At 42.0% G+C, this 27,251-nt stretch overlaps 1 protein-coding gene across 3 annotated transcripts in view; it reads left to right on the forward strand.

Annotated features, from left to right (window-relative positions):
* The window catches only part of nckap1 (NCK-associated protein 1), a 196,515-nt gene that overhangs the window by 103,006 nt on the left and 66,258 nt on the right, over positions 1 to 27,251 (forward strand). For all 3 annotated transcript variants that reach the window (XM_060928976.1, XM_060928977.1, XM_060928978.1), the window contains 3 exons: positions 4,752 to 4,884; positions 5,133 to 5,214; positions 13,948 to 14,006. In XM_060928976.1, the coding sequence (XP_060784959.1) occupies positions 4,752 to 4,884; positions 5,133 to 5,214; positions 13,948 to 14,006 (274 nt within the window). The remainder of the gene's footprint in view (positions 1 to 4,751; positions 4,885 to 5,132; positions 5,215 to 13,947; positions 14,007 to 27,251) is intronic.

Consider the following 27,251-nt stretch of genomic DNA (forward strand, 5'->3'; position numbering starts at 1 on the left):
CAGTACCCGGACCCTTCTTCTACGCAGCCATGATGCTGTAATTGATGCAGTATGTGGTTTGGCATTGTCATGTTGGAAAATGCAAGGTCTTCCCTGAAAGAGACGTCGTCTGGATGGGAGCATATGTTGCTCTAGAACCTGGATATACCTTTCAGCATTGATGGTGTCTTTCCAGATGTGTAAGCTGCCCATGCCACACGCACTAATGCAACCCCATACCATCAGAGATGCAGGCTTCTGAACTGAGCGCCGATAACAACTCGGGTCGTCCTTCTCTCTTTAGTCCGAATGACACGGCGTCCCTGATTTCCATAAAGAACTTCAAATTTTGATTCGTCTGACCACAGAACAGTTTTCCACTTTGCCACAGTCCATTTTAAATGAGCCTTGGCCCAGAGAAGACGTCTGCGCTTCTGGATCATGTTTAGATACGGCTTCTTCTTTGAACTATAGAGTTTTAGCTGGCAACGGCGGATGGCACGGTGAATTGTGTTCACAGATAATGTTCTCTGGAAATATTCCTGAGCCCATTTTGTGATTTCCAATACAGAAGCATGCCTGTATGTGATGCAGTGCCGTCTAAGGGCCCGAAGATCACGGGCACCCAGTATGGTTTTCCGGCCTTGACCCTTACGCACAGAGATTCTTCCAGATTCTCTGAATCTTTTGATGATATTATGCACTGTAGATGATATGTTCAAACTCTTTGCAATTTTACACTGTCGAACTCCTTTCTGATATTGTTCCACTATTTGTCGGCGCAGAATTAGGGGGATTGGTGATCCTCTTCCCATCTTTACTTCTGAGAGCCGCTGCCACTCCAAGATGCTCTTTTTATACCCAGTCATGTTAATGACCTATTGCCAATTGACCTAATGAGTTGCAATTTGATCCTCCAGCTGTTCCTTTTTTGTACCTTTAACTTTTCCAGCCTCTTATTGCCCCTGTCCCAACTTTTTTGAGATGTGTTGCTGTCATGAAATTTCAAAATGTCTCACTTTCGACATTTGATATGTTGTCTATGTTCTATTGTGAATACAATATCAGTTTTTGAGATCTGTAAATTATTGCATTCCGTTTTTATTTACAGTTTGTACTTTGTCCCAACTTTTTTGGAATCGTAGTTGTATTAAATATGAAAAATGTCAATAAATCTGGTTGTTAATGTTTATTATGGTTGTTGGTTAAAAATGAAAACTTTCTACTTTAGGTTACTCCTTTTTTTTGGGGGGGGGGGGTGCTATAGTTATAGTTTAATTATTATACTATTTTAATTTCTGGCTTTATTTCCGTGTTTTTTTTTGGGGGGGGGGGTGTCACAGTGTCAACCATTTTACATGCGTGAAGCATAATATACAACCCCGAATCAGAAAATGTTGGGACAGTATGTTGAATTTAAAACTGAAGACCATAATTTGTAAATAATCTTTGACCTGTTTTGCGTCATTTTAGCTTCAGATAGTCAGGTGGGAGGTGTTTCCAAATGTCTGAAGGTTAATTTTTTTTTTTTTTAATTAAAATTTTTTTTGTGTGCTTCAGGTAATGTATTACCTGAAAGACTTCTTACCAAAAAAAAAAAAATTCACCTTGTTATCTATAATCTATCTCTGGCCGTCAGTCGTTGCCAGCTATGATTGGAGGAGTGACCATTTGGCACGTCTTGCTGCGCTTTGTCGCTCATATTTTGCTTGCCGGTTCTTGTCAGTCGTTTCCACGGCAGATTTCATGATGCCACGCCACAGTCCGTTGCTGACTAACTGCTCACCTGTACGCTTGATGTTTGCTTTCAGCGTGTGTCATATCGCAGCTTTGGCCCTCTGATTGGGCGTGTTCTGGCTCTGAGCTCACTCTAGAAGACATTTCGTGGGAGTCGTTCAGTCAGCATGTGGAGGACGTGACCGGTCCAGCATAGTCGTAACTGTGCGAGGATTGATTCTGTACTTCTCATGCTGGCACGGTTTAACACTTCCGTGTTAGGAATACGCTTCCACCATTTGATGCCCATGATTCTTTGGAGATGTCACAATTCAGATGCCGGTGATGTAAGGTGTACGTTTCAGCTGAGTACAGGAGGCACGGTAGTACGAAGACATGTTATAGTTTACATTTTGTCTCCAGATTAATGCCTTTCTGTGCCCATACCCGCTTCTGCAGGGCTCCGTATGCTGCGCTGGTGTTCTGTATTCTCCGCAAGAGCTCTCCGTCGATTGATGTATATAAATAATTTTTTTTAAACATGTATACAGACAGTACATGATGATATACAGTACAGGTTAGTTCCGGTCCACCAATTTGGTCGTACAAGCAGCATTTCAGGAGTGCTGATATTTAGTAGAACATCACCTGGACGTTTAACTGTTTATCACACCACATGTTCACTATGTAATTTCAGTTCAATCAACAGTTTGTTCGCTCGTCCAGCCGCAGGCCAGGTCAGATCAGCTAATGCGATCATGCGTCGTCTGTTTTCATCGTCCGTGCACAATTTACAAAACTCGCCACTCCTCCTACAGGATTGATCAGATTTTGATCAAACTCGCATATACCGTAATGTTCCTCAGGTGGGTGTGCATCAAAGTTGTCAAGATGGTGGCGCCACCTGTCATTTATGATGTTATGGGCGTCTTGGCCGGTATGAGCTCCAGCCTCATTGAGGCTATTTTTTACAGTGAAACCATCAGTGTCCTAGTCGAGTCCATAAACCTCAAGTCATTTCAATAAAATTTCAAGTCAAGCCCGTGAACAAGACTCCAACCGCACCATTTCACGGCGGCTGTTGCTGCCTTTATGTGAAACCGTTTACGGCACGTGTGCGAGAGTCCGCTTGGTGTGCGTGCGCTGTCCGGAGCGCACCCGAGAGTCTATCTGATGCACACACCGAAGCACACAGGTGTGACACTCTTGCATGAAATTCATACAAAATTAATGTAGGTATGAATATCTTGTGCCAAATTATTATGCCATGTTCCAAAAAATAAAGAAAAAATCCGAGTCCTCGTCTCCAATTTACAAGTCCGAATGCAGTTAATGTACAAGTCCTTAAAATTAGGGCACGGGGCGGACTCGAGTACTACAAGCCTGGAAACCATTAGTATAGGTAATCGTATGGGGCCGAGTAAAATTAAGGATTAATTTCACGAGTGCGACTCGGGCAATTTCAAAACTTTGAAATCACGAGTGAAATTGATCCTTAATTTTATGAGGAACCATACGATTACTTGTTTATAATATACAGGGCCAAATTCACACTTCGGAAGCCATTCAAGTTCGCAACATTTGTCATTCACGCTTTCTGAACCAATCAGGGCGCGAGACTATCTTGCACGTTTGAATCAGTTTCTAAAGCGTCTTTCATCATGACACGGTGACACGACACGAGGATTTTGAAAGCGGTTTACAGAATTTTATTGGAACTTCTTTACAAAAGCCATTTTGTTGACAAAATTTGCTAATTTTTTTAACCGTAACCAAGCAACGAACTAGCCAATAGCATTTCAGAAATACGGCCCCGTGTTAAAGAAAAAAGCCCTCCTTGATTGACCAATCAGAATTGAGGACGGTAATTTGGCCCTATCTATTATAACTACAGTTACCACGGGCTGTCGGTCAGTCTGTGCGTTGGCATGGCAACACACTATCCAGCTGTGGCTTCTTTAGGTACTGTTTTCATTGTTGGAGTGAAAAAAGTCAACATTTGGCTGTATTGTCAGAAATGTCGTTTACTCAATATTAATTTTATATTTGTGTAAAAAAAAAAAAAGTTGGTGTCGTCGTGAATATCACAGCTGTGCCAATATTCATAACGAAATAACAAAAGCACTCTTGCTCATTTGTACGGAAGCCGCGAGAGGCCCTTCATATAATCCTTTTTTTTTATTCACCTTGTTATTCCGAGATAACGACATAATTAATTCAGGATCTCGAGAAAACAACACAACTAATTCGCGATCTCGAGAAAACAAAACCGTTATTTCATGATCTCGAGTAAACAGCTGAGAAATGGTTCATTCAGGTGCGCCAAGAGACTTGTGATATGCTGACTTTGGGGCTATTTCTCATTCTGTATCGACGCAACTTTGGTCATTAGAATGTCTGGAATAATCGATCACCTAATAAGGCGATATTTTGATCAGGGGTTGACACAGGGAGAGATTGCATTAAGTCTTTTAATAAGGGATCATTTCAAAATTAGTCCGCGGCACCTCCGCAGAAGACTGGCCCGCATCTCTCTCTCAAGGCATCGTAAAAAGCCATTTCTGCTCTGTTACATGTCCACCAATTTCTAAGTCTTCGTTGTCTGACCCACAGGGGGGTCAGAAATCTCAGCTGTTTTCTCGAGATCATGAAATAATTGTTTTGTTTTCTCGAGATCTCGAATTAGTTGTGTTGTTTTCTCGACATCCTGAATTAATTATGTCGTTATCTCGGGATAACAAGGTGAATGAAAAAAAGATTATATGAAGGGCCTCTCGCGGCTTCCGTACATTTGATCTTTGTCAAATGCATTAGTTTTATCGCTCCAGTGCAAAATAAAAGAAGCAAACTCACACCTTGTTCAAGTGCGTTTAAAGCGAAAGGGAAATTGTGTTTAGGTTTTGCTTGAAAGAAGCGTTGCTGTGAGAACTGCTTGCTGGTTTCTCTTCGTACTTCCTGAAAAAATTCAGTCAGTGTTACTCAGAATAATGCGGCATTATAGATAATTACGCACCAGAGCCGAGTTGTTTATTTCTGCTGTTTGTTAATCATGTTAGACACATCGCCGAGCTGATCTTCTACATGGAGGAGCTGCGAGCCCATGTGAGGAAGTACGGCCCCGTCATGCAGAGGTACTACGTGCAGTACCTGTCTGGCTTCGATGCGGTCGTCCTCAACGAGCTCGTCCAGGTGAGACTCGCAGATGAGATGCTGACGCTGAACCGTCTTCATATCAGAACATTACACTTCACTGACGGTTTAAACTGGTGCTAAAATTTTGCGGAGGATCTCTGGAATTGGGATCACGATGTGATCACATGACCACTAGATGGAGACAAACTCATATCATTTTGCTCTTCACTTTAACTGAAGTAAGATTTACAGCAGAACATTTTGGAGTTGGTTTTCTAACCCTCTCTTATCCCTGACGCTTTCAGAACCTCTCTGTGTGTCCAGAGGACGAGTCCATCATCATGTCTTCCTTTGTGAACACGATGACATCGCTCAGCGTTAAGCAAGGTGATTGGTCTTTCTTGCTGGAAGGGAGCTGATCAGACTGAAACTCCTTTGCTCATTGAGAGTTTTACTTTTTGCGCTCCAAACTCCAGCACACACAAGTGTGTTAGTGTCGTGTAAACAGCCTTGTTTCACCTCAGTAGCTGTGTGGCGCTCAAAATGGGTTTCCACTTGCAGTTTGGCCGTTTCTTGTTCACTGCAAAAAATGGCCTTTCAAAAATAAGAAATAAAAGATTAAAACGAAGCATATTTGCTTGAATCAGGTGAAAAAAAATCTGCCAATGGAACTAGTCAAATTTGACTTGGTAAGATTTCTTAAAGTAAGATGAAAAATCTAACCTGTTTTTAGATGAAATGATTCCAAAATAAGATTGGGGAACTTATTATGCGAGATCTGATTAACTCAAAATAGTTCTTATAACAAGATCGTACTTCTTACATTTAGCCATTCAAGTCACTTTTATTTATTTCATTTTAAGGGTATTTCACTTAAATTCATGACAAAGGCTACGTTCACACTGCAGGCTGAAGTGACTCAAAGCCAATCTTTTCGCCCATATGTGACCTGTATCCGATCTTTCATTGACAATATGAACGACACAGATCCGATTTTTTCAAATCCGACCCAGGCCGTTTGGATATGTGGTCCTAATTCCGATTCCTATCCGCTCTTTTCATATGCGACTTCAGTCTGAACCGCCAGGTCGCATTCATCCGACTTACACGTCATCAACAAGTCACTATTCTGCGCTGAAGTAGGCGGCGGGTCTCTCAAAAAAAGTTACAACAACATGGCGCATAATCACGGGCGCAGATAGAGGGGGGGACTCGTCCCACCCAGATTTAAATTCACCTCGCTCGGTCCCCCCCACTTATAGGGAGGAAAAAACGTCTGTGCTGTCTTTCTTTGCATAAGGCAAACCTCACGGAAAAATCAAAAGACTAATTACCATTTGGTTTATTGAGGTGCACAGCAGTGTATACATAGTTGCAACAACTCACATAAAACAAAACAAAGACTGATATTCGGTTGGTTGAGCTGCGCAGACTGCACAGGTTGCGAGCTCGAGCTTGGTTGCTATAGTAACCCACAACAAGTTTGACAGGCATATCGGGGTTGGGGTTGGTTTGCTGGCAGCTTTGTCCCCCCCAGTTCCAAAAACGTATCTGCGCCCCTGCGCATGACATCAATGCGAGGGACGCTTCGGGCTGTGAAGGTTCTGAATCTTCTCAATGGAAGGACGCAGAGGTTAGGGAGCTGATTTCCATTTGGGGGGGATGCAGCTATTCAAGCTAGATTGGATGGGTCATACCGCAACTGGGCGGTTTTACTTCCGTAAACACTGGCCATGCTCACTGCGTGTGACGTCGTCGTATCCTGCAATGCGCATGCGGAACACTTTTAGGTCGCTTTTCGTTCATACTGAGGATCACATACAAGTCGCATATATTTGTTAATGTGAACGACCTCACAAAAAAATCGGATTTCACAAAAAAATCGGAATTGAGCATTAAGCCTTGCAGTGTGAACGTAGCGAAAGTCTTAGCAGTAAAAACTGAATTTAAGATAAATATACTAATATTAGGATTGTTAAATTCTACAACTAAGCATTGCTAGCTTAAAAGATTCTCCTTTTGTGACCTGTAATTAGTAAAATACTCTAGATATGAGACCAGAGACTATCTTGAATCAAGTTGACGACACGTGTAGCATTGCAACAAGTTTATTTTTTTCCCATTTCAACATTCAAACATTAAAACATCTCTTAAGATTCCACTTCCCCAGGACCTCAGGCACCAAAAAAAAAAAAGTCTACGCATTTTGACTTGCAGTGCTTACACAACGCCAAAGCAACAGTGCATTTTGGGGGCACTGACTATTCATGTGTACGAGGGGTTTACAAGATCAGGCACAAAAAAACCCACTGAACTTAACTCCCAGCATTCCAAAAAGCCCTCACTAAACCGCCTCCACTCACTCATAGCCTTTTTGAAGGCACTTGTCTGGTCTAGAGTCTGTAGAGCATCTATAAGGAGCTCACTCTGAATGACTGAGAAAACAGTCGCAGTAAACTTAGGATCTGTAAGGTGGAGTTGAATTGTAATGAAAGATTCAAAGATTTCAGTAAAGTTCATTTATTCCCAAAACAAACATACTTTTTTTTTTCTTGAAACAAGATGAACTGCATTTGACAAAATGTCCAAAATGTACTTACTTGTTTTAAAAAAAACCCTTGTTTTATTTTCAAAGGTGCTCCAAATAAGACTTTTTCAAGACATTTTGTCTATACAAGATTTTCAAGATGGACTGTCTAAAAACTAGCCTTTCTAGCTAAATGAGGTTTTGCTTGTTGGGCAATTATGTCTTATAATAAGGGTGGCGAGATGTTTTGACTTGAAAATAGACAAATAAACTTCCTAAGATTTTTATTTTTTGCAGTGTTATTATGAGACGGTTTGTTTGCAATAATGACTTAATTTCTGATCTGCATGATTGTGCTTCATCTATCCATCACTACGTACTGTAGGGTTTCCATTAACACGTGCTCTGGTTTTGTTTCTTCCGAGTGTGTCGTGGCTGCTACTGCTGCTGTTTGTGGGTGTGGTTTAAGAAATTTTAATAACCAACGAAAAATATCTCGGGTGTCGTTTGATTTATTTACACTTTGCTTTGCCCCTTTTGTGTGTGTTTTTTTTTAAATATTCGTAATAAAGCTCCGCAAAAGATTTTCTTCCTGTACCATGAACTCTTACAGTGGGGCAAAAAAGTATTTAGTCAGTCACCAATTGTGCAAGTTCTCCCACTTAAAAAGATAAGAGAGGCCTGTAATTTTCATCATAGGTACACTTCAACTATGAGAGACAGAATGGGGGGAAAGAATCCAGGAAATCACATTGTAGGATTTTTAATGAATTTATTTGCAAATTATGGTGGAAAATAAGTATTTGGTCAATAACAAAAGTTCATCTCAATACTTTGTTATATACCCTTTGTTGGCAATGACAGAGGTCAAACGTTTTCTGTAAGTCTTCACAAGGTTTTCACACACTGTTGCTGGTATTTTGGCCCATTCCTCCATGCAGATCTCCTCTAGAGCAGTGATGTTTTGGGGCTGTCGCTGGGCAACACGGACTTTCAACTCCCTCCAAAGATTTTTTATGGGGTTGAGATCTGGAGACTGGCTAGGCCACTCCAGGACCTTGAAATGCTTCTTACGAAGCCACTCCTTCGTTGCCCGGGCGGTGTGTTTGGGATCATTGTCATGCTGAAAGACCCAGCCACGTTTCATCTTCAATGCCCTTGCTGATGGAAGGAGGTTTTCACTCAAAATCTCACGATACATGGCCCCATTCATTCTTTCCTTTACACGGATCAGTCGTCCTGGTCCCTTTGCAGAAAAACAGCCCCAAAGCATGATGTTTCCACCCCCATGCTTCACAGTAGGTATGGTGTTCTTTGGATGCAACTCAGCATTCTTTCTCCTCCAAACACGACAAGTTGAGTTTTTACCAAAAAGTTCTATTTTGGTTTCATCTGACCATATGACATTCTCCCAATCCTCTTCTGGATCATCCAAATGCTCTCTAGCAAACTTCAGACGGGCCTGGACATGTACTGGCTTAAGCAGGGGGACACGTCTAGCACTGCAGGATTTGAGTCCCTGGCGGCGTAGTGTGTTACTGATGGTAGCCTTTGTTACTTTGGTCCCAGCTCTCTGCAGGTCATTCACTAGGTCCCCCCGTGTGGTTCTGGGATTTTTGCTCACCGTTCTTGTGATCATTTTGACCCCACAGGGTGAGATCTTGCGTGGAGCCCCAGATCGAGGGAGATTATCAGTGGTCTTGTATGTCTTCCATTTTCTAATAATTGCTCCCACAGTTGATTTCTTCACACCAAGCTGCTTACCTATTGCAGATTCAGTCTTCCCAGCCTGGTGCAGGTCTACAATTTTGTTTCTGGTGTCCTTTGACAGCTCTTTGGTCTTGGCCATAGTGGAGTTTGGAGTGTGACTGTTTGAGGTTGTGGACAGGTGTCTTTTATACTGATAACGAGTTCAAACAGGTGCCATTAATACAGGTAACGAGTAGAGGCTCTTAAAGAAGTTGTTACAGGTCTGTGAGAGCCAGAAATCTTGCTTGTTTGTAGGTGACCAAATACTTACTTTACCGAGGAATTTACCAATTAATTCATTAAAAATCCTACAATGTGATTTCCTGGATTCTTTCCCCCCATTCTGTCTCTCATAGTTGAGGTATAGCTATGATGAAAATTACAGGCCTCTCTCATCTTTTTAAGTGGGAGAACTTGCACAAATGGTGGCTGACTAAATACTTTTTTGCCCCACTGTAAGTCTGAACTAAACGCAGGTAGGAAGTGAAATTGGGAGAGTTGAGAATTTTGGAAACGGCCAACATCACATGGCACAAGACAAACCCAAGGGGTCAGTCATTTAGAATTCTTCCTGCAGTCGCTAATTTGCATAAAGTAAAAAAAAAAAGCTAATTACAAATGTGACTTGACGCTGTAAGTGGAAGCACAGCACTGCGTGGAATGAAAAAGAACAAATGGTGACTTACTGACTATCCGGTCACTACAGAGCCCTGCTTGAAAAGGGGGAAAAAAAGTATCCTAATAATTCATGGCTATGTTTTAATAATTCGTGGCCACATTTTTACTAATTTGTTCTGAATAGCATACCCTGCTCTGTATGCGCTTGTTTCTGCAACACCTGCATCTGATGATATGCACAAAGAATTTGAGTTTTATGTTTTTGGAATGACCTACAAAGCCTGAACGGAGCCTGCATGACCACGATTTTACTGAAATGAGGGAACGAGTAAAACGAGGCCATGATTTACAGGCACTGACTGCAAAGTCATCAGAAATTTTCAAAAAAAAAAGTTTATCGTGCATGGCTTTTTCTCTGTCCCGCAAGAACTATATCATGCGGACGAGATGTGATCGCTTTGATGTCCTGAGGGTTGCTTTTCTCTATTTTGGGACTGTTTTCGTCCCTTTTGAGTTAAACAGGAAACAGCCGAACGCTTTAACTAATTAGCATAACTATGAACTGCGTCACACCAAGACGGCGACGCCACCAAGGAAACATCGTGACTCTGCATCGTCCTCGGAGAGTTTCGAGTCACAGGGATGTAATTCGTGGTTGACGATTGCGAATAGATCCATAAAACAAAAGATGAATACGTCTTTTCTCTGTTCCTGCTTTGGTGTTCTCGTTGTTCTTCCTCTGCAGGATCAATACATTATCAGAGTCATTAGTCCAAGACGAGCGCTGCAAATTCATCAGGTTTCACGCCTTCAATCGATTCCAGCAGCCAGTCTGTCCCTTCATGGAAATCCTTGCAGGCAACCTTTTGGTTTCCACCACTTTTCTAGCTAATTCGCGGTCACGTTTTCCTTTTCTTTTCCGCTAGCGGGAGAGCCAAATCCGCCATGTTTGCCCACGCCGACTTGCTTTGCTTAAAAGTAGCTCAAACGCCCCACGGTGGTCACGTGAGATTGTTGCTCACTTGTATCGACAATCTCCTGAATCGTAAAATGCGGGACACTTTTTATTTCGGCACAACCTTTACACAAAAGATGCAGTGTGTGTGTGTGTGTGTGTGTATCATTGCAACATCCTGAAACTCCAACAGCAATAGGAATGGGACATTTTTGCCCACAATTCAACTTTTCAGTCAGAACCAGGGCTTTGAACCGGTTCAAGGAACGAAAACCGGGAACTTTTTCTATTTCGCATGGAACAGAAACGAAACCAGAAACTTTATTATTTTTTATGTTCCGGAACAGAAACGCTTATTAAAAATAATGGTAACCGGTTAATACCGTTTTTTTATTTCGTTCCTCAAAGTTTCTGTAGCCTACAAATAGTCATTCTTCTCCTGCGCAAGTTTCTATGACCTGCTGGGGTTCACTTCCTGTGTGACGTTCGCTGATTGAATGGAGAGAGCGGGAAGGTGGACTACTATCACGTCTCCATTACTGAGTGTCTGAGCAAAGAAGAGCCTGAACATTGCAACCTCCCTATTGGCTGTTTGTAAAAATGTATCAATTGTTGCTCCTCCCACGGGAATCATCGCGGGCTCGAGAGACGAGACCTGATGAGTTAGTTCGTTGGTAGCAGAACAAAATGTCTGGACACAAATCGGGTTTTCAGAAAAGGAAAAAATAAACGGAGGGTCGAAAATAAAAAAAAGGAGGCAGAAAATGCAAAACGAGTTTTAAGGTAGGACAAATGGTTACTTTTCTGAGGCAGCCCGCCGTGGCTGCCTGCAGGCTTATTTATTATAGCCCATTTAGTTAAAATAGTTGATATAAAATGTTTATAGTTATAGTTATGTGATGGTTGTCCTGATTTAGACTGGTGTTTTTTTTTGGGGGGGGGGGTTGCGCGATGTTGCACCCGGGTCCAGATTAGGGCAGAACTGGTCCTGGCTACATTTCAGGTGTAGTTTGTTTTATGTATGTATGTACTTGCATAGATGTGTACTTGGTCTTCCAATATGGCGCCTAACAAAATCTTGCGGCGCGGTGACGTCATGCGGTAGCCCTCTATAGGGCCTGACTAGCCTTTGGTAACACACTAAACAAATTCTCTTTCATTTTTGGCACTTTTTCTGTTTGTGTAGATGGGAAGACATACTGAGAATCCAAATCGCCAACATTTGAAATAATAATTGTTTTGAATTATTTCTTGTCTTATTTAATGAAAGTTGTAATAGAATTAGCCTACATTTGGCTTAAGCTGGATGAGACAGAGACATAACTTTATAGCCATTTGTTAAACAGCTGACAGGGAACGTAATTAACCGTTCCGGGAACAAAATTTTTTTGTTCTAACCGGTTCGGGAACGTCTATTTAATGGTGGAACCCAAAACCGGAAACGTTAAAATTCCGTTTCTGTTCGGAACGAACCAATAGGAAAAAAATTCCGGTTCAAAGCCCTGGTCAGAACCTTTCACTAAAATGAGGGAACGGTTAGTAAAACGTTGCCAGGAGTTAGTATACATAACCTGTATACACTACTGTTCAAAAGTTTGGGGTCACTTTGAAATGTCCTTATTTTTGAAAGAAAAGCACTGTTCTTTTCACTGAAGATCACTTTAAACTAATCAGAAATACACTCTATTGACCCTTCCCACTCACGTGACCTTCGTAAACGCGACCGCCATTTTGGACATGAAGTGGACTTCAGTTTGAATCAGTTTGAATGCGAGGAAGACGACAAACGAAAAACATAAAAGAAAAAGGAGCGAGATGCAGAAAACACCTTCACTATCCAGCGACGTAGGGCATTTACAGGGCGAGCAGAGGGAGAGGTATTAGCAACGCCGTACAGAAATAACAGTTTATGGCACAGACCCTTTCGGTTCTCGCTCATCTAGCTGCTCCAATGACTGCTTAGACTGCAACAATAATACCTAACACACATTTAAGTATCCGTCGTAAAGACGTGAAACTCGTCGAGTGACGAGTGTGTTCATTGATGAGCTAACACAATCTAAAAGTAGACATCACACCATCACACTGCCCTGGCGCTGTGTACAGTTTACCTTCTATGGTTTGTGCACTCACTATTTGCCATTACTTTCTCCAACCGTTGTTACAGATTACAGGGAACGGCCTGGATTTAAGAGACAAATACATGTTCCTCTTGTTTTGAACACTTATTTGTAGGACATTACCTCTGATCTGTCCTACAGTCTACCAACAGCAAAGGAACACAACGTTAGCTAATGTCGTTAGCTAATAGCTACTACAGAAGAACAAAGAGGTTACAATGGGTTATTTTAGCCTATTTGGTTACACACTCGCCGCCACAGAATGTTAACAGCAATGTAATGCCTTTTCTGGCTAATTTTATTTGTCTTACCTCCAACAAAGTGGTCACTACACAAGCGTTGGTATGCCGAGGGCTGCCAATCTTTCCTGTTAATGGCCGCTATCCATCTTCTCCATCGGTCAGCATCTGTCGGGATCCGATAAAATGATAAATCTTGCCTTGTGTGTTGATGGTTACTACATCCAGGTGCACAACAATATAGCGGCATGATGGAAGTCTTGCTGAAAGTAAAAACTTTCTTTGATGGCTATATTCCTTTCGATGCTTCGCCGTCGTTCCTCGTTGTTGGCTGTTGTAGACTACTGGTAGTTCATGTCCAAAATGGCGGCCGCGTTTGTCGTGACGATTGCTAATGTGGTAAATGACTATTCTAGCTGCAAATGTCTGGTTTTTGGTGCAATATCTCCATAGGTGTATAGAGGCCCATTTCCAGCAACTCTCACTCCAGTGTTCTAATGGTACAATGTGTTTGCTCATTGCCTCAGAAGGCTAATGGATGATTAGAAAACCCTTGTACAATCATGTTAGCACAGCTGAAAACAGTTGAGCTCTTTAGAGAAGCTATAAAACTGACCTTCCTTTGAGCAGATTGAGTTTCTGGAGCATCACATTTGTGGGGTCGATTAAATGCTCAAAATGGCCAGAAAAATGTCTTGACTATATTTTCTATTCATGTTACAACTTATGGTGGGAAATAAAAGTGAGACTTTTCATGGAAAACACAAAATTGTCTGGGTGACCCCAAACTTTTGAACGGTAGTGTAGGTATATATATATATATTTTTTCTTTTCATGCCATGAGCGAGGCTCTGTAAGTCACTGAAATGCCACCACTTAAAGAAAAATCTCTTTTCTCTCTCTCTCTTTCAGTGGAAGACGGAGAGGTATTTGATTTCCGAGGCATGAGGCTGGACTGGTTCCGACTTCAGGTAAGCAGAGTGATCTGATCGTAACCCGATCCCCTTCAGTGCCACAGTGGAGGAGCACTGCTTTTCCAAAAGGCTCTATCAGATGGACCTCATTTAGCTCCAGAACCTAACTACTGGTGTCCGTGTGTTAGTCTGTTTCCCAGAGTCTTATCAGGTAGAACCAATCAGGCTACAGAACTAAATGGGGGGTTCTTTCTCTCACACCTGCCAGGCATAATGAATCGAGATCTGACCGTGTGCACTGCTGTTATACATCTTGTAAGACACGATTAATCAACTCCTAAACCAGTGCAGTGGAGTTTTATCCTCGGTTCTTCTTTCAGGTATTATTAAAGCTGAAAACTAACCGGATTCCTGAATTCTAGTCAATTTTAGGACTTTTTTTTTTTTTTGCTGTAATGTTTGTGTCTAAAGTGGAATAAACGTAGAGAAAATGCGTAAGTTATAAGGAACTCTTTCGTTCAACGTCAGAGTTGCTTCCCGTGGGAGCGCGCATGTGTACGTTTATTGCGAGAGCGAGCGAGCGAGTGAGTAATACGCCGTAGTCTATATAGACTATAAAAACGCTACCGATAACTTTTACCACATGCAAGAAGCCGAAAGTAAAATACTCTCAGTAACATGGAATCCAGCGGTGACGAGGAAACAGTTATCCCAGTTCAAAGTAGCGAAGCCATGGGTTTAAAAGGCTAAAAGGGGCCTCGCCTGGATCCAGCTTCTGCAACTTCGATGTCCTCAGCCTCATTTTGACTTTTCACAGTATCCTTATAGCAGTGCAGATGAATATGACGGAGTACACGTATTTATTATTCGACCCCTGCTCCGGGCGGGGGGGGTGTAAAATACTGGTTTACCTCCGTCTGTATCTCCATCCATCCGAAACACCTTTTTTTTCAGCAACTACAAATCACAACTGCTTGATATTTGGTACCGAGCTTCAGCTTGGGGTTCTATACCGTGTCTACCGTTTTCAGGTCTGTCGCACATCGACTTCCTGTTTACCGACTGAATGTATTTACGAAACACACGGTGGATTTTGATGCTATTTGAAGAAGCAAAATGCTGTTTCAAAATGACAGTTTCCCAGGATGCTGTTTGAAATCCCTGAGGAGAGACGCTGCTCTTTACTTGCTTGTTTCAGGGTTCATTATTTGTTGAAGTCAACGTTCATAATAAGCGTCCTATTCCTTCGACTGCCTGTGTTCTGATATGAGCGAGAGCAAGGGATACAGTGGGGCAAAAAAGTATTTAGTCAGCCACCAATTGTGCAAGTTCTCCCACTTAAAAAGATGAGAGAGGCCTGTAATTTTCATCATAGGTACACTTCAACTATGAGAGACAGAATGGGGGGAAAGAATCCAGGAAATCACATTGTAGGATTTTTAATGAATTAATTGGTAAATTCCTCAGTAAAATAAGTATTTGGTCACCGACAAACAAGCAAGATTTCTGGCTCTCACAGACCTGTAACTTCTTCTTTAAGAGGCTCCTCTGTCCTCCACTCGTTACCTGTATTAATGGCACCTGTTTGAACTCGTTATCAGTATAAAAGACACCTGTCCACAACCTCAAACAGTCACACTCCAAACTCCACTATGGCCAAGACCAAAGAGCTGTCAAAGGACACCAGAAACAAAATTGTAGACCTGCACCAGGCTGGGAAGACTGAATCTGCAATAGGTAAGCAGCTTGGTGTGAAGAAATCAACTGTGGGAGCAATTATTAGAAAATGGAAGACATACAAGACCACCGATAATCTCCCTCGATCTGGGGCTCCATGCAAGATCTCACCCCGTGGGGTCAAAATGATCACAAGAACGGTGAGCAAAAATCCCAGAACCACACGGGGGGACCTAGTGAATGACCTGCAGAGAGCTGGGACCAAAGTAACAAAGGCTACCATCAGCAACTCACTACGCCGCCAGGGACTCAAATCCTGCAGTGCCAGACGTGTCCCCCTGCTTAAGCCAGTACATGTCCAGGCCCGTCTGAAGTTTGCTAGAGAGCATTTGGATGATCCAGAAGAGGATTGGGAGAATATCATATGGTCAGATGAAACCAAAATAGAACTTTTTGGTAAAAACTCAACTTGTCGTGTTTGGAGGAGAAAGAATGCTGAGTTGCATCCAAAGAACACCATACCTACTGTGAAGCATGGGGGTGGAAACATCATGCTTTGGGGCTGTTTTTCTGCAAAGGGACCAGGACGACTGATCCGTGTAAAGGAAAGAATGAATGGGGCCACGTATCGTGAGATTTTGAGTGAAAACCTCCTTCCATCAGCAAGGGCATTGAAGATGAAATGTGGCTGGGTCTTTCAGCATGACAATGATCCCAAACACGCCGCCCGGGCAACGAAGGAGTGGCTTCGTAAGAAGCATTGCAAGGTCCTGGAGTGGCCTAGCCAGTCTCCAGATCTCAACCCCATAGAAAATCTTTGGAGGGAGTTGAAAGTCCGTGTTGCCCAGCGACAGCCCCAAAACATCACTGCTCTAGAGGAGATCTGCATGGAGGAATGGGCCAAAATACCAGCAACAGTGTGTGAAAACCTTGTGAAGACTTACAGAAAACGTTTGACCTCTGTCATTGCCAACAAAGGGTATATAACAAAGTATTGAGATGAACTTTTGTTATTGACCAAATACTTATTTTCCACCATAATTTGCAAATAAATTCTTTAAAAATCAGACAATGTGATTTCCTGGATTTTTTTTCTCATTCTGTCTCTCATAGTTGAAGTGTACCTATGATGAAAATTACAGGCCTCTCTCATCTTTTTAAGTGGGAGAACTTGCACAATTGGTGACTGACTAAATACTTTTTTGCCCCACTGTACGTAAGTGAGCAGTAGCTCACAATTGATCTTGTTTGACCGATGCCCGAACTTAGCCACTTTTGCATGTGAAAATCAATATCTTTTCAGAGTCACTACCTCAACTCACTGCTACTTTGAGTTACATGTCAAAGTGATTAATTACAAGTAAATTCATATTTTATGATTCATTTCCTTCAATAATTCCTTCGAGCTAACCACTGGTGGTGTAGACCTTGTCTCTTTCTCTCATATATAATTTTTCAAGCCTTAAGTGTACCAGTGCTGTATTTTCTGTCCCTCTGACTCTTGTCAGGTAGAACTAGTCTACATTCAACACTGAAAGGGTGGTGTGGTCAAATCCCGTTTCCTTCATAGGTGTAACGAATTAAGCCCTAGGTGGTATATTGCATCCTTTTTAATTGGGTAAATGGGTCTTCTTCTGACCCCTCTTGGGCACAATTAATCAAGCACTAAATCTGTGCACTGGTGTCACTTCTTGGCATAATTAGTTAGGCCATATAGCTTAGTAGTGGTCTCCTGTCGTTTTCTGTTCATCCAAGTCCTATTAGGCATAACTAATCAAGCTCGGATCGATTTTTTTTTTTGACGTTCTGATTGTCCAGAGAAAGAATGTACCGTTTGTGTAACCTGAATAATTCAGTGAGGTAAAGTGTGTGTGTGTGTGTGTGTGTGTGTTATTAATATATGCACAGGCACACACACACTTAGCCACATTATTAGCACCCCATCCTGAAGCACTTTGGTTAGATTGTTTTAGATGTGTACCACATGTGTCTGTAGTATTTATTTATTAACTGTGGTCACTCATTCCTAAAAGTCAGACTTCTGGTGAACATTCACTGGACTGTGTTCAAATTTCAAGTTTGTGTGTTGGAGGCATGATTACTCATTTCAGGGGGGTTGGATCAGGGTATACAACAACATGAAAAAAAAAGCAGTTAATAGTTGTGGGATGAAAAATGGTGAGAAACAGGGTTGCGCACTTTTAATGACCTCCATCCAGCCGCAGTAAACTGCTTTTTGTTACTTTGTAGGAGAAATCGGCAGAATTCCAGATACTCGTTGGTCAACATGTCTTTCAGATTATATTTTGTTTAGTCTTCAATTTTTTCTCTTGAGAACATGGTTATTATAAATCCTTGAGGGATTTTTTGTGTGTTTTTATTTCCTCCATATTTCTCCCACTGTACTGTGTTCTTAAGTTGGCTAAATAGATGACTGTTCATCGCTGCTGGTAGTTTTGAACTTCTTGATCATTAGGTAGGTTGGTGGGTGGGTTGATGAATTGATGGGTGGGTGTGATGGCTGGGATAAAGAAGTAGGGATGGGTGGATGTAAAGAATGGTAGATGGATGAGTAGCATAATGGATTGATTTGTGGATGGGTGGATAGTATTTTAGTGTATTTTATTTATAGTATATCTGAGGTAAAATGTACCCAGCCACTGGAGTTGCACAAGCCAGTGCGTACTTGGTGCCAGTCCCAAGCCCAGATAGCTTGGGGAGGGTTGTGTCAGGAAGAGCATCTGGTGTAAAAACTGAATCTCATATGCAGATCAGGGTGATCTGCTGTGGCGACCCCTAACAGGAGCAGCTGAAAGATGGTGGGTGTATTGTTTGGTGGGTGGATGGATGGGTGGGTGGATGGATGGGTAGGTGGATGGATAGTTGGGTGTGGGGGTAGATGGTTTGGTGGGTGGGTGAATGGTTTGGTGGGGGGGTGGGGGTGGATGGATAGTTTGGTGGGTAGATGGATGAGTATGTGGATGGGTGGATAGTTTGGTGGGTGGATGGTTTGGTGGCTGGGTGAATGGGTGGACAGTTTGGTAGGTGAATGGGTGGATGGATGGGTGGGTGGATAGTTTGGTGGGTAGATGGGTGGACAGTTTGGTGGGTGGGTGAATGGGTGGATAGTTTGGTAGGTGAATGGGTGGATGGATGGGTGGGTGGATAGTTTGGTGGGTAGATAGGTGGACAGTTTGGTGGGTGGGTGAATGGGTGGATAGTTTGATGGATGGGTGGGTGAATGAGTGGATAGTTTGGTGGATGAATGAGTGAATGGGTGGGTGGATCGTTTGGTGGGGGGTGGATGGATGGGTGGATAGTTTGGTGGGTGGATAGTTTGGTGGTGGGTGGGTGGCTGGATAGGTGGATAGTTCGGTGAATGGGTGGATGGGTGGGTGGATAGTTTTGTGAGTGGGTGGATGGATGGGTGGATAGTTTGGTGGGTAGGTGAGTGGATGGATGAATAGGGAAACAAGACTTGTCCATATTGTGTATACAACCCCGATTCCAAAAAAGTTGGGACAAAGTACAAATTGTAAATAAAAACGGAATGCAATCATTTACAAATCTCAAAAACTGATATTGTATTCACAATAGAACATAGACAACATATCAAATGTTGAAAGTGAGACATTTTGAAATTTCATGCCAAATATTGGCTCATTTGAAATTTCATGACAGCAACACATCTCAAAAAAGTTGGGACGGGGCAATAAGAGGCTGGAACAGTTAAAGGTACAAAAAAGGAACAGCTGGAGGACCAAATTGCAACTCATTAGGTCAATTGGCAATAGGTCATTAACATGACTGGGTATAAAAAGAGCATCTTGGAGTGGCAGCGGCTCTCAGAAGTAAAGATGGGAAGAGGATCACCAATCCCCCTAATTCTGCACCGACAAATAGTGGAGCAATATCAGAAAGGAGTTCGACAGTGTAAAATTGCAAAGAGTTTGAACATATCATCATCTACAGTGCATAATATCATCAAAAGATTCAGAGAATCTGGAACAATCTCTGTGCGTAAGGGTGAAGGCCGGAAAACCATACTGGGTGCCCGTGATCTTCGGGCCCTTAGACGGCACTGCATCACATACAGGCATGCTTCTGTATTGGAAATCACAAAATGGGCTCAGGAATATTTCCAGAGAACATTATCTGTGAACACAATTCACCGTGCCATCCGCCGTTGCCAGCTAAAACTCTATAGTTCAAAGAAGAAGAAGCCGTATCTAAACATGATCCAGAAGCGCAGACGTCTTCTCTGGGCCAAGGCTCATTTAAAATGGACTGTGGCAAAGTGGAAAACTGTTCTGTGGTCAGACGAATCAAAATTTGAAGTTCTTTATGGAAATCAGGGACGCCGTGTCATTCGGACTAAAGAGGAGAAGGACGACCCGAGTTGTTATCAGCGCTCAGTTCAGAAGCCTGCATCTCTGATGGTATGGGGTTGCATTAGTGCGTGTGGCATGGGCAGCTTACACATCTGGAAAGACATCAAAACATTTGGCGCATCATAAAACGGAAGATACGACAAAAAAGACCTAAGACAGTTGAGCAACTAGAATCCTACATTAGACAAGAATGGGTTAACATTCCTATCCCTAAACTTGAGCAACTTGTCTCCTCAGTCCCCAGACGTTTACAGACTGTTGTAAAGAGAAAAGGGGATGTCTCACAGTGGGAAACATGGCCTTGTCCCAACTTTTTTGAGATGTGTTGCTGTCATGAAATTTAAAATCACCTAATTTTTCTCTTTAAATGATACATTTTCTCAGTTTAAACATTTGATATGTCATCTATGTTCTATTCTGAATAAAATATGGAATTTTGAAACTTTCACATCTTTGCATTGCATTTTATTTACAATTTGTACTTTGTCCCAACTTTTTTGGAATCGGGGTTGTATATTCATTATGATACAATTGTGAAGTCATATCTTAAAGATGTTTAAAGTTCTATGTAGATGGGTTGGGTTCATCACAAAATGAATCACCGTAGTGAACGGATTGTGAGGTTTAAATGAGTTGGGCAGATTCCCGGTGCCTCTGTATGTTCAGATAGCAGCTGTATTATAATTTGTTGCACAGTATCTCTCTGGTTATGGAATGCAGAAACCGCTTTTCTTGCTCAAACTTGCTGGAGGCAGTCAAAGCTCTAACAGGATTGCCAACATATGTTATAAATAGTTGCACTGTACTTCCACTGAGCTTTACCGCATTTCATTCTTACTGGGTGGGAGGTGTGCCCAGTAAGATGCACCCGGTGGCCACGCTTCCAATTTTCACCTCTTATGTAGTCCACTTGGTGGGTGTACAGTTAGTGACTGTAGCTCATCTGTTATCTCCAGTGCATCAGTTCCCCTCTGCTCCTTCCATTAATGGAAAGGGATTGCCATAAGACCGCTTTTGGCCCAGATATTATTTGTTGGAGAATTATTTTCAGCACCACAGTCACACTTGCCAGGTGTGTGGTTCTGCTATGTGCATATCAGGTACACCAGTGTTGCTGCCGTTTAAACACCTCGATTCATTTATCTCGGACACTGCTGAAGGGTAGAGGATAGCTTACAGATGGTGCATGGAAAAAAGACACGTATAAGGTGAATCGATAAGAATACACTCGCATGAGCATGATATGTACACACAGAATGTCCATAAACTGGAAAAAGACCAGGAGACATTTTTCAAATTTCATCCGTCCTGTTTAGATGAACTCTATTGCCCTTACGGATGGATGGATAGATGTGTATGTGGTTAACTTGTTAAATCAGAAAGATTATGACGTACAGTACGGTTGAAGCTGTTATCTACATAATGAGTCATATTTCACAAACATAGACGGAAAAACTGAGCTGAAACTCGTCTGTGCTTTGTAAAGAGCTGTTTCGGTAACCCTTCTTAATCACTGTAGAGTAGACCTGCAGCATTGTGTGGTCTGTTGTGCGTAAGCATCTGCTGATCATCATTGATCCAATATATCATGATGATAACCAGTGCACACATGGTTATTCTGGACAATTCAGTTGATCATAATCTGTTTCATTTGGAACAGGGCTGTTTAGGCCTTTTTGGGCAGCGCTTGGGTTCTTGAAAGCAGCTTAAGGACAGCTGCCTGCTAATGTTCAAAGCCATTTATCTTTCTTAGAAAAACGAAGTGTGTGAGGAGGTTGTAAAATTGACCGAGTTCACTCAGTTCACTTTGTTTCTCTTGTCTTTCCAGAGCTGCGCTACTCTTTTGTGTTATGGCTGATTAAGCCAGCAGCAGCAATAAAGAAAAAATAGAGTTTTCTAAAAATAAGCCTCTGGTTTTAGAGACTTTTCCCCTTGCTGTGTCTAAGAGGCAAAGGCCACTTCTCACCCGAGGCTACGTCCACGTTAATATATTTTAGGTTTAAAATGCATCACTTTTGCTACCGTACGTTGATACCTGGCATCCATATTACTCTGGGGTTTCCATGCCCTGGACATTTGAGACTTTTGGAAATGCTGCTGGCCCCAGTATAGAGATCTTACATGTGACGTCACAGCCGATCCAGATTGTAACAGACGCCATCTTGTCGGTCAAACGCCATATTTCCGCCTTCTAGTTCTACTTCTGCTTCTACCTTTTCTTCTGGAAAACCCTACTATATACAATTCTACTACAACGGCTGCGGCTACAAGCTCTCCCTACCTGTGCACGTTTTTTGTGTGTATTTTTGCTTGTTGTTCGTCTGTACCGGACTTCAATATCCACTACAACCGTATGGACTTACTGGGCATTGGTTTCCAGCAGAAAATGACGGTTTGTAGCGATTTCCATTGCATGCACAACATTCCGGACGAGATAGCGAGACCAGCGGGGTCTCCGTGGATTGTTATCGGGTCTGGCAGGCGAAGAAGGTGGCGCCGGGAGAGGAAGCAAAAGCGAGGCTGCAGGCAGAGCCGGTCTGTTGACTAAGCTCTGAAAACAGCCACTCAAATCTCCACTGCCAAGCCTCTACCTCTCCAACACCAGATCCATGGTAAACAAGACGGACGATTTGGAATTACAGCTGGAATTACCTTATTCTATTCTATAATCGGCTGGTCAGTGCTATACTAGATACTACTGATATATGTAGTATCAGTACTAGTAATACTTAAGTGACTTACCCGTCCAATGAGGATTGTTATTTTCTTGTTTACAAGATGCCACATCTGAGGGCAGCTGACAAATCCTGAATTTCTGTAAAGATAACTGTCCAGAGATTTATAAGCACGCAGTGCTTCACCACTGAACAGCGAGGGAAAGTTAATGAGGTAATTATACACGTCTGGGTATTCCACCTCTGGCAGTTCCATATCCACTGACACGGTCGTGAAAACTACGTCCGGTAATCGATAAGGGTCACTAATCTGTAGGTCGTTTATTTTAGACATGTATCTAATTATCTGTTCGTTAGAAAAATGAGCCGTGTAGTCCGTCGGTTGAAATTGATCCGTTTTGTACGAGTGCAGCAATATTCGGCTGTGTTTTTTACTGACAAGATGACGGCTGTTTACATTCCGGTCACGTGACTGCAAGATCTCTATAGGTTGAAAAACTCTGGGGTTGTGGGTTAGGGTGCATCAGTTGCCCTCACTTTCATAAAATCTGATGCATTTTTGTTTGGGTGTTCCTTTTCACCAATAAAGACATCCTGTAAATTTTTTTGACCATATTCAGAAGTCTAATGGCGGCACCATGAGGTTCATTTTTTGCCAAAAAACGCTTATTTTATGTTTTCGCGTAAGGTTTGAATCACAATGTTGGACTCCATTTATTGATTTCTTGTGACCCAGAGATCATGTTAAGAACCTTTGCATTTAATAGGGGCTAGCATATGCATAGGCGGCAAGCTTAAAACCAGGGTTATAACATTGATAGATAATGCTAGTGACACCCTAAAATAAACCTCCAAATATTTTTAGACATTCTAGACATACTGTCTACAGTATCTAAGATATTTGGTATACTCTATAAGGTGCCATAATGCTTCATGAAAAGTGATCGAAATTTTGTCATAAAAGTCATAAAATAGCAGCTTTTTCCATAACTTTGAGCTCCTGGTGCCACCATTAAACTTTTGAATTTTGTCAAAATATTTCACCCAGTGTGTTTTCTTACCAAAAGGAACATAAAAACAAAAATGCATCATGATCGGAGGAACTTTTCATTTTTAGGGAACAACTGATGCACCCTATTGTGTGTTCCTCTGGATGGTCAGAAACCGAGACCTTTGGGGAAACACATGCCCACATTTGCTTCCTGATCGGGTCTGATCAGTTACGATGCGTCCTTGTGAATTCCCAGATTCATCACACACTCATCACGTGACCCTGTTCCAGAAGAACACAAAGCAGCAAGCACATAACCAGTATATAAGAGTGGTCACGCTATATGCGTTTTCAGTCGTGTTAATATGGACAGATGTGATGTCAGGCGGAGCTAAAATGCTCATCTGGATGGAGATCGTTTTCGTTTTAAAGTCACGTTTTGCGTATTACTGTGGCTGTAGCCGAACACCCTTTTGGAAATAAACCTCCAAATAAATAAATACAATCCCAAATCAGGGAAAAAGTTGGCAAGGTATTTTGAAATTAAAATTGAAAACAATGGTTTGTAAATAATCTGTGACCTGTACTGCACTCCAAACAGTACAACAGGACATTATTTGATGTTTTACCTCATGGATTTTGTTTTTTTCAAAATAAACATTTTAATTTTGATTCTAGCAACACATTAAAAAAAAAAAGAAGTTGGGACAGTAAAGCGTTTACTACTTTATGTTGCCATTCCTTCTCACAACACTTAAGCTGTTTAGGGACTGAAGACACCAAGTGCAAGTAAAGAAGCATTTCAGGTGTTATTTTGTCCCATTCTTCTTGCAAACTGCCCCCCCCCCCAAATTTGGGGACAGAGACCTTCTTCCACAGCCACGCCTTTGTAATGTGTGCAGAATGTGCTTTTGCATTGTGTCTTGTTGAAATATCCATAGAAAAGATGTCTTGAAGGCAGAATACGTTAATCCAAACCCCCCCCACACACACACACACGCGCACACACACGCACACAAAAGTACACTTTTCTACATTAACGCTCCATCACAGAAGTGTAAGTTACCTTTCCCAAGGGCACTGACACAACCCCATACCATGACACACCCTGGCTTTTGGACTTGTTCCTGGTAACAGTCTGAATGGTCCTTTTCGTCTTTGGTCTGGAACTCTCGGTGTCCATTTCTTCCAAAAAAAACCTGGAATACTGATTCATCAGACCACAATACATGTTTCCACTGTGTGACGGTCCATCCCAGATGCCTCTGAGCCCAGAGAAATCAACGGCGCTTCTGAACACAGTTAACATAAGGCTTCCTTTTTGCCCAGTAAAGTTTTAACCCTCTGGGGTCGAGAGCTTCTCCGCTAGGTTTAGAATGAGTAGGTCATGGATTTGGATAAATATCTTCGAGTTTATCATCATACAAGCCTGATAAACATATTGACAAACTTTATACTTTACACTTTCCTATGTACCCACTGCCAAATCATATTATAGCTTTTAAATGACCTAAATTGGATGAAACATAAAACTTGTCACCTTCCTCAGTCACACTGGAGTCGGAGCGCTGAGCGCCCACTTCCACATTCATAAAAGACTGTCTACATGCTAATGGCATGATGATCACTTTCACTCTTTAGCTTTCGATTGGTTTCTCTTTTGTAGTGGGTACATAGCCTGGCAAGCCAGACTAAATGTGAATATTTAGTCAGGCCTCGCTCGTAGACATTTCCGAAGGGGGTGGGAGGAACAACCCGCTGTCTTTCAAACTGTCTCTGTGCGTATAGGCCAACGCTCTGACCAATCAGCGCAACAGTGACTGTGACGTAGTCAGAGCGACAGAAAGCAGTGGGGGAGGCCTTGAAATAAATAATTTTTCAAAATGCGTATTAATTAATAAACAGGTTCTAGATATTAAGACGTTTGGAGATAATGACCACAGGTTTGGAGTCTGTACCACATACTTAACATACACTCTCTTTTTTTTTCAAGTGTTTTTCAAGGGTTTGCTTAAACTGGTTTTGAGAGTTTTTATTTTTATTTAGTGGTGTTTGGTGAAATAATTTCCCTTAAATTTAAAATAACGGGAAAATAAGAAACAATCAAAAAGTAATGTTTCAAAGCTGTTTATTAATTCTTCGTACTGCACAAACTAGCCCCATCCTTTTGGCTACGAGCGGAGCCAGCTGGTAGATCAGACTTTTGCCATAGCCGGTCGGCAAAACAGCGAAAACGTCCTTCTTGAAAAGGAATGAGCGGAGAGCCTCTTCCTGCTCATGTTTCAATGAAAACTCCAAATCTAATTCTTCTAAAACTGATTCCAAAGCGGAGTCAAACGCGCGCTGTTCTCTAGCCGTAGCCGTCTTTCCTGCTGTGCTTTCTCCAGCGTGGCGCAGCTTTGTCGTCACTCCTGCAAAAGCCCGCCCAAAGAATCCAAACAAAAACCTTGCGTTGTGATTGGCGGGCACGATTTAATGCCCGGGGTGTTTTGTTGATATGGTGCGAGGCTAGACCTACTCGCAGGCAAAAAATATTTTTGGCCGCTAGGCGGGTGGGTCTAGTTTACTAGGCTAGTGGGTACACCCACCGTAAACAGAATAAAATCTGTCAGACATAGTTCAGGGTATTTGGAGGTAAAACTTGTTGCGAGCTGGCACGTGGATTTTATGCGCTCCGGGTGATTCGGGACAGCGATTCAATCTTGAGAACTGCGACTGATGATGAGCGGTGCCTTTTTTTTTTTTTAAACTTCGACTCAATCCAGCCAGAGATCAACTCGAGTATTTCTTCCGTTTCTGATGAGCAGATGGGTTGACATGCATGCGCTGTAGTGCATACACAGGAAAAATGACTAAGCAGTTGTTGTTTTTTCCAGAGTTAAAAGTATTTTCCTCAAAAATAATTAATTTTGCTTGATTTCGAGTTAAGAGAGTAGAATTTGGAGTTGGAGCAAAATTACAGAGTAATTGTGTAACAGAGTTGGTTGTGGCTCTGAACTGAGTAAAATAGTACAAAAGTTCATTTCAAGACACACTGAATAGAATCAAGTACCAAAATAGTCAAATACCAGATAAATGAAGGTGTTGTAAAAAGCAGTTTCAGAACTGTGTTGGAATGTGTGAAAAAAACATGACCTTACCCATTGGGACTTGACCTGATGGGATTAAGAGTTGGCAGTGAGAGGGGTTTTCACTCTTCTCATTGAATGGAATGGAAATTTTTTACACTTCGCATTGAATACCCCTCCCACTGCCAACCCTTTATCCCAAAACAATAGGACATACATTTTTTTGATGGCCAGTTAAAATCAGTGGAGCAGATCCATTCCTAAGGCTGAACAGATTCACCTCAAGTGACCAAAACGGTTTGACACAATGGGTAAGGTCATGTTTGTTTGTTTTTTCCACACATTCCAACACAGTTCTAAAACTGCTTTTTGCATCATTTTTTTTAAAGTACAATCATGGCATACACACTACAGAGATATTACTGTAGCTGAACTTGTGCTGAATACAAAATAAGTCATATGACTTTGAAAATACTGCTTAGATTTGTTGAAATTGACAA

This window comes from Neoarius graeffei, chromosome 9 (genome assembly GCF_027579695.1).
Source record: "Neoarius graeffei isolate fNeoGra1 chromosome 9, fNeoGra1.pri, whole genome shotgun sequence".
NCBI lineage: Eukaryota > Metazoa > Chordata > Actinopteri > Siluriformes > Ariidae > Neoarius > Neoarius graeffei.